The 18,873-nt window shown below is 38.4% G+C and overlaps 1 protein-coding gene across 1 annotated transcript in view; it reads right to left on the bottom strand.

Annotated features, from left to right (window-relative positions):
• The window catches only part of adamts10 (ADAM metallopeptidase with thrombospondin type 1 motif, 10), a 98,156-nt gene that overhangs the window by 55,698 nt on the left and 23,585 nt on the right, over window positions 1-18,873 (bottom strand). The window contains 4 exon segments of the mRNA XM_020933416.2: window positions 301-446; window positions 9,694-9,777; window positions 15,813-16,015; window positions 18,561-18,729. Of these exon segments, the coding sequence (XP_020789075.1) occupies window positions 301-446; window positions 9,694-9,777; window positions 15,813-16,015; window positions 18,561-18,729 (602 nt within the window).

The raw sequence follows: 18,873 nt of genomic DNA, 5'->3' as shown, positions 1-18,873 counted from the left end.
AGGTCAATTTTGAGCTCAATATTCTTAACATACAAATATTTCTTCATTATAGCAACTAATTGTCAAATTTGGCAGCCCTACCTATTATACTTTTGTCTGGACAAAACAGAAACTTTGAAGTCATTTTTCTCAGTTTCACTCTGGTGAGTTAAGCTCTTTGGCTTTCTTTTGAGGTCATCATATACTGTATAATAAATAACGTCAACCCAACATAATGGAGACTTGGTTATAAAATGTAAAAATGGAGTTATAGCATCACAGTTAGAACAGTTACGAAGTGGTTTGTGTTTCTGTTCTGACCTGGTGATAAGCACGGCGGTGTCGTGGTGGGCGATCCCGTTGTCCGGTATGGCGTTCCCATAACTGCTGCGGTGCTGGATGGACTTCTGCCACTTACAGAAGCTGTCCAAGGACTTCCCCGCGTGGTGGTTAATCTCCAGGGTCGGCTAGTGAAGACAAGAAGACAGATACACTCACTACTGGTTTTACTATGTTTTTGTACCACTAATAAAACCTCACTTTCAGTCCAATGTTAACAGAGACAAATATTTTCTCTTATTACAAGCGCACAGTGAGGTCGAGGAGTCGGTCAAACACATTGGCCCGAGCTGGAGACAGATCGTAACCCAGGAATGAGTGTGGTAACAGAACTAGTAATTGTCCCATCCCGCAGTTTCTCATTTTGGGTGACCATTCTCAAATCAGGAAACCAAAGATAGACTGCTTTCTCTTATGCGCCAAGTTGTTCGATCCAATACTAATATTAGCCACCACTAATGACAATAACATGTACAGTAAAGCTACAGTAGATGTCTGCACTTCACAATATGAGAATGGAGTGGGAGTGTGAACAAAATATCGCAGCTCTGTGTATATGTACAAGCCCAGTAAAAATCGGATAACTAATCAGACAACCCAATAATTAGATCTGAGTTTGATGTGTACAAATCTGACCATCAAAAAAACACCTGATAATGTTTGGTTAAGAAATGCAGTACTTTTTGAGAGTATAATTAATTTTTGGGGGTGAATTTTCAAGTTATTCCAAGATTTTGCAGTGACACCATGGTGGGAGTGTTCTGAATGTATATGTACCAGTATGTTAAAATGTTCAGCAGTTACCATGACACGATGATCTATATGGTGTTCATGATCCTGTTTAGGAGTTTGATTTTCAACAAAAAGGTGAGAGTGATTAACTGAAAAACTGTCTGCAACATAGCTACGCAGCTTTTAGGGGTGTAACAGTGTAACGATACACAAAAATCACGGTTCAGTACGTCCCTCGGTTTTGAGGTCACGGGTTGATTCATTTTCAGTGCAGTATGGGAACAAAATGCAAAACTATTTGTGTGTTTATTAAACCAACAATTTGTTTTAACACAATACAAACAGGAAAATAAAATAAATGCAAAGTGCTGCTTGGTAATACTAATAAGAATAAAATTAAATATTCTCAAATAAGCAACAAATGTTTGAAATATTATAAAAAATAAATTCCTGTTAAACAGTAAACAAAACTTTTCAAAAAGTAAAGTGCAGCACTAACAGTTCCAGCATGAAGTTTTACTCAGTCTTCATATTTTTGGCCAGAAAAAACAACTTGTCTACATTGTCTGCAGTAAGTGCAGATCTGCTGCAGTTACAATGTCCCCAGTATTAAAATAGCCTTTCGCCTCGGACAGAGGTGGCAGGTATGGGGGGTATGGGGGCGATTCCGTGCTGGCGAAAGGTGAAAGTGAGGACCGGGGCTTGACAACCAAAGGTTTGTGAGAATTCAGATGTTTGGAGGGACATAGTCAATGCGTGGGGTAATTGTTGTCAACACTGTCGCTCTAACTATAAAGCGTAGCGGGAAACACTGCCACCCCAATCAATGGATGAGTTTCCTCATGAATATTAAAGAGCTGAGCCTTCAGTGTAGCTGCACATGTAGTGGCGGAATGTAAACACAAACAAATTGCACGAACTCACTCGTGCACAGCCCTGCACCGAACCGAACGTCCTGTACCAAAATTGTGCAACACAAATACATGTACCGTTACACCTCTTGTAGCTTGTGACTGTAATTTTTTTGAGAGGGACTGGTTCAACAGTAAAAAGCAGTTCACCTGTTGTAATTCCAATTAAAACAGTTCTTTCTTGTCAGATGTGTTAATAAAAGTCAGATTAAAGTCTAACAAAGCCTCAGACAGAGCATGCCTACAGTTAGCATCACACCACCAGAGACCATTGATGACATCAACTGCACACTATGAACTATATCAAACCAAAAAAGAGACCCTGCAATTCCCAATTCTACTCTGAAATGGTAAATTACAGTTCTAATTTAAACTGTATACCATATGGATGTCCTGAAGCACGTATTTATGGACATTTCACAGTTATAAATGAAACCCCAAAATCATACAGTCTCGTTTTCATCTGTCAAAAGACTTATGGTTAAAATGGCCGTGCCTCATTGACCACATGCTGTTAATAGTTCAGTTATAGGGTCACACAGTGGCTTGGACATCTCCTGTTTCACTTAAAATAACCCGGGCTTTGTGGTTACATGTGGGTTCGTTCACTTACCGCTGTTTCCTAAATTTCCAAACGCTTGGATTCATTTTGGGATGACTTTAGTGGTAGCCAAACTTGGTGCTTTATTGAGTGGAAGTGTATTACAGAGAAAATAGTTGAACGGTATGAAGATGGGTCTAAGACAAAAAAGAAAAAAACTATATATATATATATATATATGTATATATATAGAGAGAGAGAGAGATTTACATACAGAGTTGAATTCAATAAGGCACATTTTTAGATATCCATGACAACTTAAAAAATATCTTAGGTCGAATAAAGACAATCACAAACTTGCAGGAGAAAAAAAACTATAATCACTCTGACACCCAAGGCTATTTGTGGGTTTCTTCTTCCTGTTCTCAGGCGACATTTTGACATTTTGAGCACTTTGGACCAATGTTCCCCCTAATTTTTCATGTGTCTGAGCAAACACACAAACTCCCAGAGCAGTCCTTGGATCCACATGAGCAACATTCGACATGTTCCCTCGGGAAGAAAAGAAAAAAGGAAGACAAACTAAGACATGTAGCCTCTTCCCATTGTAGTATTCTATCTCATACTTGGCTTAAATGTCCTACATTACTCAATAGTGACTCTTGTGAGCTTTCAGTCATGTTAGAATGTTGTTACCTCATCAAAAACAGACCTGGAGTTATGTTTGTCCATCTACACAAAGCTCAAAATGCTCTGTTCAACCTTGTGATGTCATGAAGTGGTAGTTAACAGCTACCTTTTTTTGTTTAGTTCAGTAGAAATTGGCAATTCCAGAGGTGAAATTATCTAAATGATTCTAATGGTGGCATATGGAGTTAAAAAAGACAGTGAAGCACTTCCTGTAGTACTGCATGACATCACGAGGGAAGCAGTCAGAATAGAATAGAGAATAGAACTCTAATATCTACCTCTAAAAGCCTAAATATGCAGGGTATGTGTTAAAGGTGTGAATGAAAAAAACACAACTCCAGGTCTGTTTTTGATGTAACATGTATGAGAGAACAGTGTAATATAGGACCCACTGCTTGTAACAAAAATGGCAGCAAATCAATACTAGTTTCAGTATTGATTAATGTCCAGGTATCCATACTTTTGACAACCCTCGTAGGATGCATATACATAGGTTTTAGTTTCAAGTAAGGCTGAATGATCTATCATTTTGGACCAAAAATCGTGATCTCAGACAACACAATTTTGGAAGCATCAAAGTCGCGTTCATCCTAAAGCCCAATTTAAGGATTTATGGATCTGGGTTGAATTCACTGCCATAATGCAAAGATGGCGTTCATGTAAGGTTTAACATGAACCATCGCCAACATGATAGAAGCACAGAACAGACTCACCATCATCAGCACATCCTCTGTCACAGAAAGAACACACACGTTTAGTCCGACAGAAGCTGAACCGCATCAGGGCACAAGGAGCGAGCTGTTTTTTTCAGTGTTTATAGTTTATGCAAATTTGCCAGGTGGGTTTAAGTTTCATTTCTGTAAAACGTAAACAAATGTGCGCAAAGCTGCATTAAACACATTATTATTCGAAAGAAAGTGTAGCGGAGCACAGGAAATGTATGTAAAGCGGTGGTAGAGAGGACTAATCACAGCCCTTATTGTCTGCGTTGCTTCCCCCTGCTGTCTGCATTGTTTTGACGTGTAGTTAGAAAATTTCGGAGGTGCACATCAGTCGACACAGACTCTCTGCATCATGAGGGAGGCGATTTGACGCTGAACCATAAACTTGTCTTAAATCACTGGCGCAGGACTCTAGTATGATGTAAGTTTCTGTGGTGTTTGCAAATGTTCATGTGCACTGAAATAGTTTCCAGGTAATGACACAACTTTAATATAATATTTTACTACAAAAGTTTGTTTCTAATAGCTAATTGCCATGGAAACTGCCCTATAATCACTCTGCTCCCTATGAATGGGTATCTATTTCATGTTCACAGGCGACCTTTTGAGGATTTCCACCATTCAGAAGTTTTGAATTGTTAATTAGTATGGAAACAGTCCTAATATTTCATCATTCTGAAACCCATGGAAAGAAAGTAAACAGTATTTATCTATATGCATTAGTTTCACTGTGCCGTAAGACCCATTAATGTCCCCATGAAATAAATGTCCTGATGTTTTCTAGCAACCTTTTGAGGATTTTCACCATTCAGAAGAGATAATATTTAGTTTTGAATTGTTAATTACTATGAAAACAGTCCTAATATTTCATCATTCTGAAACCCATGCATAGAAAGTAAACAGTATCCTTCTATATATATTAACATGCATTAGTTTCACTGTGGTGTAAGCCCCATTAATGTCCCCATGAAGTAAATGTGCTGATGTTTTCTAGGCATAAGTGCAGTACTTTGAGTGGAGGAGTCACAAAGCGCCCTGTGTCAGACCCTGAACACTGCTCCCATTGGTTTTAAGGTTTTAAACATTTCCTGGTTGCGTCTTCCTCCTCTCCTCACATCCTCCACTGTCATGTCTCATTAACACAGACACTCCGGCCCATTACAGCGTCTGAGCAGAGACCAGCGCCAAGAGAGAGGAGCTGTTTTCACACATAACACAACTAAGAACTAAGTCTGTATTATCCCCTACATCCATATTAAAGGTGCACTGCGTAACGTTTCTAGTGGAGGGTCTGCCACCTGCTTGTCTTCATGGAGATAACTGCTTTGATGTGTTGTGTTCCAATGTTCCACAGTAAAGACTAAACCCTTCCAGATCTAAGGGCAATTGTAATACATCTGTCCTCGCCTGTAAGTGTTATACATCCTTTTTTTTCTGTACAACCTTTTATTTCACAATCTGCATGCTGTAGTTCTGTCATATGGTTGTAATAAAAACTATAGGACCAGAAATACAATAAATAACATAAAAAAAAAAAATTAAATGGAAAATAAAATTCACACTATCATACAAAACACACAGCAAACATGTATAAACAACTTTTTGGGCATAAAAAATGCTTAATTTGGGGACTTAGCTACAAAAGTGCAAAATATCAAGACTGTAAGTAAACTCAAAATACCCTTATTGCCTCAAAATAAAACAAAAAAAGTGCAAACGCCCAATTACTTGACTGTTGCCAGTCATGGAAATAGCTCGTGTCAGGTCCAGGGCACAGCGCCACATCACTTCCTGCATTTCCATGGTATTTATTACATTTGGGATTTGTACATTTTGAGTGAAGTAAACCTTTCAGAGCAAGGGATGCACAATTACACAGACCAAGATCCATAATTTGCCATTTATTTGAGAAATAACTGCACTTAGAGTGGCTTTTTCCATTGGTATGAACACAGACGCACAGAGCAGTCGATTATTTTGACTCACTACACTCTTTGGCAAACATTAGGCCAATCAAAATGAATGGATGCGTTTGGCGGAAAACAAAGTTTTCCCTATGTCATCATGCACTGTGTAATGTAGGATAATGCCGGAATTATGCTTGAAAAGCTGCATGTCTCTAGTCTGATTCATCAGCTGGGTTCATTTGGTGGAAACTGTCTGACATCGCAGCATTAGGATTTGTTTGCTCGAAGGTAGGCGGGTACTTTTTTAATTTGGTTGTGACATATGTAATGTGCCAAATCCCGAGGAAGAAGGGCAATAACATCTTTCCCCTTGATAAAATTCACCAAACATTCTCTTTGTTCCGGCTTCAAATCCTCAATCTTTGGCTGTATGGCTTCGTCTACATTCCATCTTGACCGCTTTGTTTACTGTTGTGCGACAAAAGGGACCCAGACAGGCACTTGACGTTTGACGCTTGATGTCATGGCTTCACAGCTCTTCGCTGATTGGCTGGTGCACGGTCTACAACTTCTAGGTTTCTTGCAAACCGTCTAGTGTATTCTCATTCCTGACCTAGTTGCTGGAGAGAAATGAAATAGAGTGGAGGCACTAGGTAGCACCAGCCTGGCTAGCAAGTCTCAGCTTTCAAGGAAAAAAGCAAGTTTCTATCTTTAATGGTTGGAAAGTTGCGCTTGGTTCTATAAAACATATTCCCAGATATCGTATATGATCCTGTCGTTCTGGAAAGGTTTTGAACCTATTTATCTCAAGGTCTCAGGTCAGAGTTAATTCTTGTATTTTATTTACACACATGCTGAATAAAAGCTAGACATACGCATTTAATGTCATATCCATGGAATATTCCAGGTGAAGAAAATTGACTAATTTGTTTTAAATGTCATAACACAGAAAAAAGAAAATATGAGTTTGTTTTATTTTTTTTTCATCTATTGAGCGATTTGAAGCATAATTAAATATTTAAAGGTGCACTAGGTAACTTTTTGGTTGGTGGGCCGTCACCTGCTTGTGCTTGATTGGATATGTCATTGCTCTGCCGGGAATGTTACACAGTATGACATTAAACAGATGATTACAGGTGATTTTAAGAGCTCAAAAATACCTAGAAAAACAGGCATTCTGACTGTGAGTGGGGTCGCCTCTCCACAGATCTGACCTGTAACTTGGTCTGGTTTGGTCTCCATGAAGATACAGAGGTTTAATATGAAACATTCTAGACGAAGCAACAACATCTCTGAGGACGGGGACTGATCCTCCACCAGAAAAGTTACACAATGCACCTTTAAATAATGTCACAAACTGAAATTACAACAAAAAATAAGGTAGTCTTTACAAATGTCATTTTAATACAACATTTTACAACTGCCTGGTATTAATAGTAAAAGGGTGGATATTTGAATGTATTTTTGTTGTGTTTGCTAACCTGCCTGGTGACTGTACAGGGAAATGAACTTTGGCTAAACAGGTGCAAAGTCTCTCCTTTTTTATGTGTTTACAAATGGTCCCTGTAAAAAAATAAACTCAACTAAATGAGAGCAGTTAAAATGGCAGCAGTTATTAAAATGAATGGTCTGATGAGCTGAATGTGGAAATGTCAAGGTGATGCCAAGGAACATTATGCAGATGTGAATGCTTGACAAACTGGAACAAATTTTTAACTCAACATTTCCTAATTTAACGTTTGAAAACCTTGTTGAATGTTGTGCATAGACTGAAATTCTGCCATTTAAGTGTGTATATGTAATGGTGTATTGATACTTTGCAGCTGCTCAACATTTCCTGGGCTTGTGCAGCTAACTGTAGGTACTGCTCTGTCAGAAGTTCTGTTACTCAAGTTAGACTATAATCTGAGGTTTATTTTAACACAGTCTGACCAGCAAGAGTTGGCTTAGTTGGAGACCTTATCTGGCCTGATCTGTCTTACTTGGAACTACAACATGTGAGCTGATTTGTACTGTTAAACAACTCAACTCTCGCCTTTTTGTTTGAAAATCAAACACTTAAACAGGACCATGAAACCTCTTATTGATCACAGGCTCCTGAAAATGTGTTGTTTAAATCCTTTTTTTTCTTCTTGAGTTTTTAGACTATTTTTAAAGTTTTTGTTAGTGTTTTCTTATGTGTGCATTAATCTCCATGGTAACTGTTGAACATATTGCCAACTTAGGGCCTGTTTACACAAGAACGCTTGCATGTAAAAACGACAAAATATTTGATCAGAAGTGCCTTTCATTTAGACGGTGATGCTGTTTTTGGGGCTTAAAAATGTAAAAATCTGAAACAACCCTCCAGAGTGTAAAAGTTGAATTCGTTCTGCCATAGAGTTTCTGTCTACACTGCCCAAGATGCAAAACTCGGGTCAGATCTGCTCATGTCGCGGCAGGTGTAATAAACTTACAGGAGGCTCCCAACAAATGTATAGAATCTGCAGAGATAGTATTAGTGAACAGAGAAGTATCTGCTATCACCTCTGTCAAATTCTGGATGCACCAGTTGGTTGAAGGCGAGCCAGACAACTATGGACGAGACCTGGAGAACCAGTTGATGGTGGGACAACTTTGTTCAAGGAGTAGCTGATGAAAATGCGTGGCGTGAAAACTTCCATATGTCCAAAGATGGCATTGTTGCTTTAAGTACAAGCATACCTAATCGAATTCCACACACTTTTGTGTCACCATATGTACGCAGATTTCCTCCTGAAAACGCTTGTCTAAACGTGGAATAAAAAGTGAAGACGCGACACCACTTTTACATCTTCTGTTCAGACCGTCATCATATAAACGTAGCCAGAGTTACATGTAGAACACCCCCAGCCTGATGTCACTGCAAAGTATCAATATGCATTATTGGCCAGATATTTATTGCACTGTGGGCACTAAAATCTGTATACACACTCACATCATGAGGACATGTTACCACTCCTGAAGGGACAAAAATCAGGCCCCTCAGATGACTTTAAGTTAAGCTACAAGTTGAAATATGTTGAAGTTTAAGACAATGTAATGTGCCCAAGAAGAATGGAAACCCAGTAGTATAGCAGTGTCCCCAACTACTGTTGTACGTAGTTGTTGGTATCAGTTAATATCGAGTATCGGCAGATAATTAAGTACTGATATCAGTATAGGAACTGAAAAAGTTAGTATCCTAGTTGTTGTCAGCATTAGCGTAACTGCTCTGGTCTCTGAAAGTTATGAATTGTGACTGAGTTATGAATTGTGATTGCAATGGGTAATTAGAACCCTCAGAATGCATAAGGTAAGTGAGGAATAACTTCGGACCACTGCAAAGTGTTTACATTGAACCAGTTCTATTTTTCAAGTTTTTAAAGCACTATTCGCATGCGATAAGTACAACCTAGGGACATCTGGTAATTTGAAAATTATGGCCCCACCTCTGTGTTACTTGCAGCATATTCACACGGGATAAGCAAAGTCAGTATATTACTCTATTTTGCTGACACTGACACAGAGATTGAAAGAGAAAAGAACACAGAAAAAAAAAAAAGAGACAGAAAAGGCGCAATTACAACAACAAACACTGAGATGCAGATTCGCACGGGACTAGTATTATCACCGGACAACTGAATTTGGCGAAATATAGTAGGTCATTTGCGGCGGAATATTTACTTTACAAATTACAGACATGACGCATTCACAAGGGATTAAGGCATCCTCCGCAAATATTACAAATTACCAAAGGACTAAAGTGCGAATATGGCTTAAGTAAAAATGGAATGGAAAGTAAAAATCACAAAAACACCTTTAATAGTGTATGTAAGAGTTTATGTTATAATGTAATGTTTTAGAGGCCTCACCTGGTCCTCCATGAGCAGGATGAGGCGGGTCACCACGATGTTGACAGCGTTGCCCAGGCTCGAGTCCTGGAACAGTTTGGCAACCTGACCTCCAAGGAAACAAGAAAAGACCAGTCTTAAAAACAGATGGAAACACACAGCAAATGACAGTAATTATTATTTATTTACATAAAACAACACTAATATGTAAATCTCAGCCTTGCCAGAGCCTGAAACTAAAACAGTCTCCGGTCCAATCCACTTTATTTATACAGCTCATTTTATAAACATGGCAGTTTCCAGCGCACGGTTGTCAAAAGTATTGAAAATTAAATCAGATACTAATCAACACTAAACTCGTAATGAAACTAGATACTCATTTGAGCAGTTATCAATATTAAAAGTCACATTCAGAGGACAAAAATTAACCTTTCTTGAATAGTTTTAGAATGATGTTGAGCTGTATCAGTACAAGTATAAGAGCACATAGAGTAGTATACACCCATGGACCACTGTGGAACCCACCTGGACCACTGAGGGATTACACAGATATAAGACCACATGGGAAAAAGAAAAGAAAGTATCATATTTCTTATATCATCATATTTAATGCTGAAAATCACATAAAGTATTGAAAATTGAATAGGGTGTAATGATATCGTTATGGTATGAATCTCATGGTATGATATTTATTGCGATATTGTGGGAAAACTCACGATATGGTGGGAAGGATCACGATTAAGGATGTAACAATATCCAAATCTCTCTGTATGATATTTTCACGATATACATCTCATGGTACGCTATTTATTGTAATACTTTGTGGAGGCAAAAAAAACTGCTAATTTGATACTTTTTCCTCTTAAAATGCCTTGACAAGATTTAATCCAAACAACTAAGACTTAAAAAGTGCTTAGAACTGTTATTTCTTCTTGTAGTCTGCACTGAAACGGAGCAAAGGATCATGGTCTATGTACGGTATTTTCCAGGCTATTAGACGCGCTCTCAAGCCTTCAACCCCATCAAAAAACTAAAGCGTGCCCCGCAATCCAGAGCGCCCTATACACAAATCCACTCAGGTGTCCCAACACGACTTCAGTTAACTTACAAAGTCACACCACCCGCTGCGCACGCAAACACACACGGAGCAGACAGCGAGTGCACAGCGAAAAACACCCACAGACACACTCATCACTCCACGCGGACGAGGAACAGAACGGAGGAACAAACCGAAAAAGGGAGTGCAGTGTGTCACTTCTAGCCACAACTGAACAACTGAGTCACTGCGAACACACGCCGACAATCCGTTGGTCCCAGACAGCACCCTCCCTACACGCCACAACTGAACAAAGCCCAGAGTCACCGTGAACGAACCAAACAAAGTCCGACTGACCCATCCAACTGTCGTGTTTCGTTTAAAGTCCGGTGCGGTTTATTTGTGAAAAAAGTTCAAAAGTAGACAATTTCATGACAGTGCGTCTTATAATCCAGAGTGCCTAATAGCCCGGAAAATACAGTAGGTCCCTGTTTTTTTGGGGTTTTTTTTTTGCTATTGCTGCAACATAACTCTTAATTTAAGCAAAGGAACTTGTAATTCGATATATTGTGATGGTCCATGATATTATTGTGAGAACTTTGACGATACGATGTCACGATATTTCAGTTATTGTTACATCCCTAATACTGAAAACACTATCAGAACTGAAAAGGCTGGACTAGTGTATCCCTAATTAAAATACAGAGCTACAGAGAGTTGTGTGAGTTGTGATGAAAAGAGAAAAAGAAATTGAGCAATCTTTTTTTTTTTAACGTTTTAATTTTTTTTCCCATGGCTTACTCCGATATCGATTGTTTAGAATCCACATAGCCATTAAACTCTGCCGATATTTTTGGGCCTATATGTAGAGCTAATTTGAACTATTTTCTCCAAATTATGTTTTAATTTATGACAAACTCACCTACAACCCCTTTTTACCACAAACCTTCAAGAGGGCTTTGTAGTCATGTTTTGAGCAGTTATCTATTGCTATTGCCAAGTATTCAAATAAAGCTTTAAGTGTAATCTTATGCAGCACGGTAAAACTAAAATATCGGCCTATGCTGGAGATATAAAGGTGCACTATGTAACTTTTTGGTTGGGGGTCTGTCACCTGCTTCTTTCTATGAAGATGTCATTTCTCTTCCTGGAATGTTCCAAAGTGTGACATTAAACAACTCTACCTTACATTTATTCAATATACGTATTTTTATAGCTCAAAAATACCAAGAAAAACAAAGATTCTGACTGAGCGGGGTCGCCTCTCCACACATCTGATCCGTAACTTGGTCTGGTTTGGTCTCCATGAAGATAGAAAGGTTTAATTCCACACTGTGAAACATTCCAGACAAAACAATAACATCTCCACGGAGAAAAGCATTTGATGGAAACTCCACTAGGAAAGTTACACAATGCACCTTTAAGGCAGATAGTCGATATGCTAAAAAAAAGTGCAAATATCAGCCAATCGATATATCGGTCTGTCTCTAGTAGAGATGTAACAATATCCGCATCTCTCGGTACGATACTTTCATGATGTGCATGGTAAGAAATTTATTACAATATTTTGTGGAGGCTAACAAAACAGGCTACTTTTTCCTCTTAAAATGCCTTGACAAGACTTTGGTTCAGTCATAATCCAAAGAATTAAAATGTAAAAGTGCTGATGACAGTTATTTCTTCATAGTCATCTGCACTTAAACTGAGCATCACAGTCTATGTAGTTCCCTCTGTTGTGTAGCTATATTGCTGGAGCATAACTGTTCATTTAAGCAGAGAGACTTGTCATTCGATATATTACAATGGCTTATGATATTATTGTGAGACTTTTGATAATGGTAAATGGTCACATTTTTATGTAGCGCTTTACAACAAGAAATCACTCACCCATTCACACACATTCACTCACACATTCATACACCAGTGTACGCCGACATTAGGGCTGAATGATTTAAAGAAAAAACTGAATTGCAATTTTTATAGCAGATATTGCGATTTCGATTTCGTCCACGATTTTTTTTTCAAATCAAGTTTTAGTGCACATGAACATTTGCAAACATCACAGAAACTTACATCATACCAGAGTCCTGCACTGATGATTTGATGCTGGACCGTAAAGCCCAATTTATGCAGACAATAAGGACTGTGATTGGTCCTTTATATCACTGCTCTACACACATTTCCTGTACTCCATTTTCCTTTCTTTGAATATACATTGAGTAATAATGTGTTTAATTCAGCTTTGCGCACATTGTTTACATTTTACAGAAATAAAACTAAGAGATGGCTAATTTGCACTAACTGTATAACTTAAGAAAAAAAAAAAAAACAGCTCGCTCCTTGTGCTCCTGATGTGGTCAGCTTCAGTGGGACTAAAGGACATGACTGAGTGGAGTATATGTGTTCTTTCTTTGACAGAGGATGCGCTGATGATGGTGAGTCTGTTCTGTGCTTCTATCACATTGGAGATGGTTCATGTTAAACTTTACACGAACCCCAGGTTTAAATCCTAGCCTCCTAGCACTGTGGTGGTAAATTACTTCGCGGCCCACAGACCTTGACGCAGACCCATAAATCAAAAACAACGGCGACAAGGCAACAGCGGCAGTGTGCACTGTGTCGCCACAGAACTACACTTAAATTGGGCTTTAGGAACACTGCAAAAAAAAACAAGGCTTTGAAGCTCCCAAAATCGTGTTGTCTGAGATTGCGATTTTTGGTCCAAAAACAATAGCTTATTCAGCCCTAGCAGTCATTAGGGGCGAGATGGGTTAAGTGTCTTGCCCAAGGACACAACAGCAACATTCATCTGTGGGAGCTAGAATTTCACCGCCAACTTGTGGGTCAGTGGATCTGAAAGCTCAACCAATGATTTTTATGTGGAGAGTGGGATTCGAACCGCCAAGCATATATACAATACAATATCACGCCATTTCAATTATTATTACATCCCTAATCTCTATTACAAAGTGGCACGTTCCAAGAGTCAGTGATTATTATAAAACTTAAAAGCCCCACAGTCATAAAAAAAAGTAAAGTTAGAAACCAACAGCAGCAGCAGCAGCAGCAGCAGCAGTCGTGTTAAAGCTCCTATAGACACTTGTCATTACTGCGTCTGGCTCGAGAGCTCTAGCTGCAGTGACAATAACAGCAAACAGCCCTTCATTAAATACATACCAAATACAAATACGTGTGTGTGAGACTTAAGTGATTAAGTGTGTGTGAAGTGACGTCCCCAGACTGAACCAGGGCCAGTGACGACATACAGGCTCAAACTGTCTGCAGAGCCCCCGGCAGGTCCCCCCACTCAAGTAATGACTATAACACATTTGTTTATATTTCGGTATACTCTTAAATATAGTTTAGATTTTTATATCTGACACTTTGTTGAAATAAACATAATTAGTTTCAACAATGATTAATGAGAAGCAGTCACTACTTTCAGGTTTTTGCGATGATCTCACTGGTGATGACATATTAAAAGGGCCCGTATTACACCGTTTTCTGATCTATGCTATAATGTTGTTTCCTCATCAAAAACATAATTGTGTTTTGTTTCATTCACAACCTCCATATTTAAGCTGTGGTCTTTTCTCAAACTAACAAACACTCTGCTCCACCTTGTGATGTCATGTGGTGATACAGTAAGTGCTCCACTGTGTTTTTAAACTCCATACACTTTCACTAGAATCAACTGGATGATTTCAGACCTGGATTTACCACACTCTTCTGAACTAAAACTAAAAAGGTAGGTGTTAACTTGAAAACTACCACTACATGACATCACAAGGTGGAACAGAGCCTTTTGAACCCTGGAGAAGTAGACAGACTAATAATGCAGGATTACTTAAACACGTGTGAATAAAACAAAACACAATTCCAGGTATGTTTTTTTTTTTTTTTTATAACATGGCTTAAAATTCACAAGAGTCGATTTTATGTAATATAGGACCTTTAAGGATGATAGTTGTGACAATAATTAAAATACTACATATTATTAGTCATATGTATGTAGTTTAGATTACAAACGGATACATGTTTCTGAATGTTTAAGGTAGCGCTGCAGTCCACTAAAGAAATTCTTGGTCGACCAATCAATTACTCGACTAAAAAAGGGGGCATGGCAAAAGCTCTCAAACCTATTATGTGTCTCTATCAGGGCTGGGTATCATTCAGAAGCTGCAGATACAATACATACCTCGATACATAGGCCACAATACGATACAGTGTTCTTACGATTTGATACGATATGTGTCAAATCGATTCAATAAGATTCAATAAAAAATAAAGTCCAAATCATGGCTGTGATACTAAAAGTCTTTGTTAACCCACTTCTTGAACAAAGTGAATATGAAATATGAAACATTTTAATCATCAAAACAGTGAAAATGTCAAATGTGTTGCATAAAAAAGTTTCCTTCCTCTGAACTAGTAAAAAAAACTGTAACGCTCTAACAAAATAGTTGAGCGGTCAGATCCACTGACCCACAGGTTGGCTGGTGTGATTCCAGCTCCCACAGATGAATGCTGCCGTTGTGTCCTTGGGCAAGACACTTAACCTACCTTGCCCACAGTGTCTGTGTACACTGGTGTATGAATGTGTGTGTGAATGGGTGAGTGGTTCCTTGTTGTAAAGAGCTTTGAGTGCCTTGAAGGTGGAAAAGCGCTATAGAAAAATGCGACCATTTACCATTTACCATGATATATTGATATGTCAATATTTGTGAACACCCCTAGTCTCTATTATGTATTAGTCGACCAATATACATTTTGGTCAGAATCAGAGGTGAGTAGAGTAGCCAAAAATTATACTCAAGTAAGAGTAACATTACTTCAGAATAATATCAAGTAAGAGTATAAAACCATTTATAATTTTAAGTCAATGCTATTTGAAGTACAAAACATTAAATTCTGGTATTTTCAGAGGATAGAAACAACTAACAACAAATCATTTCGTATTACCAACACACAAAAAAAGATCTAATGTAATATAAAGTATGCAGTTTGAAAAGTATAATTTCTTTTAAAAATTACTAAGTAAATGTAACTGAAACTACAGCAGATTGCATAAACAATGTTGAGTCTTTTGTGTTGTGAAACTTACAATATTCATGACTGCCAGGATGTACTGCTCGATGTCCCGTCTCCCGTGGTAACCGACCATCATCTTATCGGCGACCACCAGCGTCTCCACGTAGCGCTCGCGGCTAACAGAGCGCTTCAGAGGGAGCTGCCCCCGGCCCACCTGGTGAGGGGGGGTCTTCAGGGTCCTCTGCCACCACGCTGCAGTCTTCATCGGCTTCTCATCTGTGAACGTAAAGAGACGGATTTAACATTAAACTTAGACAAACTTTATTGATCCACAAGGAAAATTATTTGGACACAGTAGCTCACACATAACAATATAATATAATAACAAAGTTGTAGGGAGTATTATCTGTTACATAAGGCTGAGTTGCTGTACAGTTGGAAGGAGTATTATCCATTACGTAAGGGTGAGTTGTTGTACAGTTGTAGGGATTATTATCTAATAGATAAGAGTGAGTTGTTGCACAGTTGTAGGGAGTATTATCTGTTACATAAGGATGAGTTGTACAGTTGTAGGGAGTATTATCAATTACATAAGAGTGAGTTGTTGTATAGTTGTAGGGCGATAAAACAAAAAAAAATTTGGCTGATATTTGTACTTTTCAGGATAACAGCCTTAAAAACTCCAGCACAGAGCAATATTTTGTTCTGGACAACCTGCTCTGCTGCCAAAAGAAAAAGCATAAAACTCAAATTGAACACTTTACTGGGAAGTGATAACTCACAAAAATTGGCTACACAACACTCTTAAAGGTTTGTGGTAAAAGAGCGCTGTGGGTGAGAAAGACTTGGGTTTTTAGTCAATTTAAATAGCATAATTTGGGGAAAATCATCAAAATCTGCATTACATATTGGCCCAAAAATGTCGATGGAGCTTATCAGACATCACTTTCTCAGGACTGTAAACTATTGGTATTGGCATCGCTCAAAACCCATATCAGTTGATCTCTATTATTATTTCACACAGGTTTCAGAAAATGGTGCCCTTACTCAACCCCAAAGACATGACTTTTAAGGTGGTTGGTTTGTGGAGCCAATCCCTAACAAATAATAAGGTTGAACAGTTCTGGATCAAACTTCGGATATTTCTTTCAGTTTATACAGTTACATAGGCCCCAGCTGTCCATGTGAAATTAAGAAACGTGAACAAAACCTGAACAGTGAAATCCAAGAAACTGCAAATCGCTCAACCCTTCAGGCCTCACTTCATTATTTGTAAATTGTCAAATATATTTTAAAAAGGTACACTGTGTGATACATGTACAAGCTTCCTTTAAAGCCAATCAAAACTGGACCAAACATTAAAGGTGCATTGTGTAACTTTTCTGGTAGAGGGTCCGTCAAATGCTTTTCTTCATGCTTCATGTTATTGCTTTGACTGGAAAGTTTCACAGTATGGCATTAAACCTTTCTATCTTCATGGAGAGCAAACCACACTAAGTTACAGGTCAGATCTGCAGAGGCCACTCCACTCACTTTCAGAATGTCTGTTTCTCTAGGTATTTTGGAGCTATAAAACCACCTGTAATTGAATAATAGTAAGATAGAGCTGTTTAATATCATTTTGTGGAACATTCAAGGCAGAGCAGGGACATATCCACTGAAACAAGAAGGTGACGGATCCCGAACCAAAAACTTAAAATACCTTTAAATTAAAATAGAAAAAAGGACACTACACAGATCACATTCATGAACAAAAAAGCAGAGATTTGACACGACATCACAAGGTGCAACAGACCATTTTGAACTCTGGAGATGTAGACAGATTAATAATAACGGATTACTCAGTCATGTGTGAATGAAACAAAACACAACTCCAGGTATATTTTTGATGATGTAACAATGTTTGAACATGGCTTAAAGCTTGCGTGAGTCAATTTTATGTAATTTAGGACATTTAAGGATTATAGTTGTGATAAATTGCGCCAATAATTAAAATACTATAAACCAGGGCTCCAACCTGTAGCTCGGGAGCTACCAGTAGCTCTCCACCCCCCTTCAAGTAGCTCACCAAGCGATTTACGAATTATATGTATTGTGCTGAATAATAATTATTTAATTAAATGTATGATTTTGATGCCTAAATTTGTGCACTCATTACTGGATAATGGGTTATGTTTTATAGGCATCTAAATGCACCTCATCTTCATCTTGCCATGGCACTTATATTTACTAAATTTCTAGCGACTGCAAAAATTAGTAGCTCTCTGGCATTTTCATTTTACAAAAAAGTTGCTCACAGGATGAAGCTATATACTATTAGTCATGTGTATGTATTGTGCTACCTAAAAACCAATCACCCCTAGGACCAAACATTAAAGGTACACTGTGTAACTTTTCTGGTGGAGGGTCTGTCATGTGCTTGTTTCTATGGATATGTCATTGTTCTGCCTTGAGTTCCACATGACATTATGACAGTCTGACATTAAACAGCTCTACTTCACATTGATTCAATTACAAGTGGATTCATAGCGCAAAAACACCTAAAAAAAAAAACAGGCATTCTGACTGTAAGTGGGGTCCCCTCTCCACAGATCTGACCTGTAACTTGGTCTGATTTGATCTCCATGAAGATAGAAAGGTTTAACACCATACTGTGAAAAATTCCAGACAACGAAACGATTGAGGTTAACATCTCAATGGAGAAAAATATTTGACAAACCTTCCACCAGAAAAGTTACACAATCCACCTTTAAAACAGAACAAAAGGACAGTACACAGATCACAATTACATGAAAAAAGCAGAGATTTGATTGTTTCTCACCAATGACTCCACAGGACTGGCCCTTGTACTGGTGGCGGAGGGAGGAGCGCTTGTAAACCACATGGGGGCGCCCTTCTGTCCTCTCTCCTCTGTCCGTCTGTGTGTCATTGTTCGGCGACACTAGAGGCTCAATCAGGTACTCCTCTCCCCCAGCTACGATCACCCCCTGCTGTTAACACACAAACACACCAGTGGGGTCAATGCAGCTCATACTATTTCTGAACATTTATTTTACAAAATACTCTGAAGAAGTAGCATAGTATTGATATAATGTTTGGTTACTGGACAGTTAGGGATGGAATTTCAATATCAG

Source organism: Boleophthalmus pectinirostris, unplaced genomic scaffold, assembly GCF_026225935.1.
Source record: "Boleophthalmus pectinirostris isolate CB_2022bp ecotype Guang Dong unplaced genomic scaffold, ASM2622593v1 HiC_scaffold_7, whole genome shotgun sequence".
NCBI lineage: Eukaryota > Metazoa > Chordata > Actinopteri > Gobiiformes > Gobiidae > Boleophthalmus > Boleophthalmus pectinirostris.
Note: the sequence above shows the minus strand (reverse complement) of the source record. Positions and strands in the feature narration are given on the sequence as shown.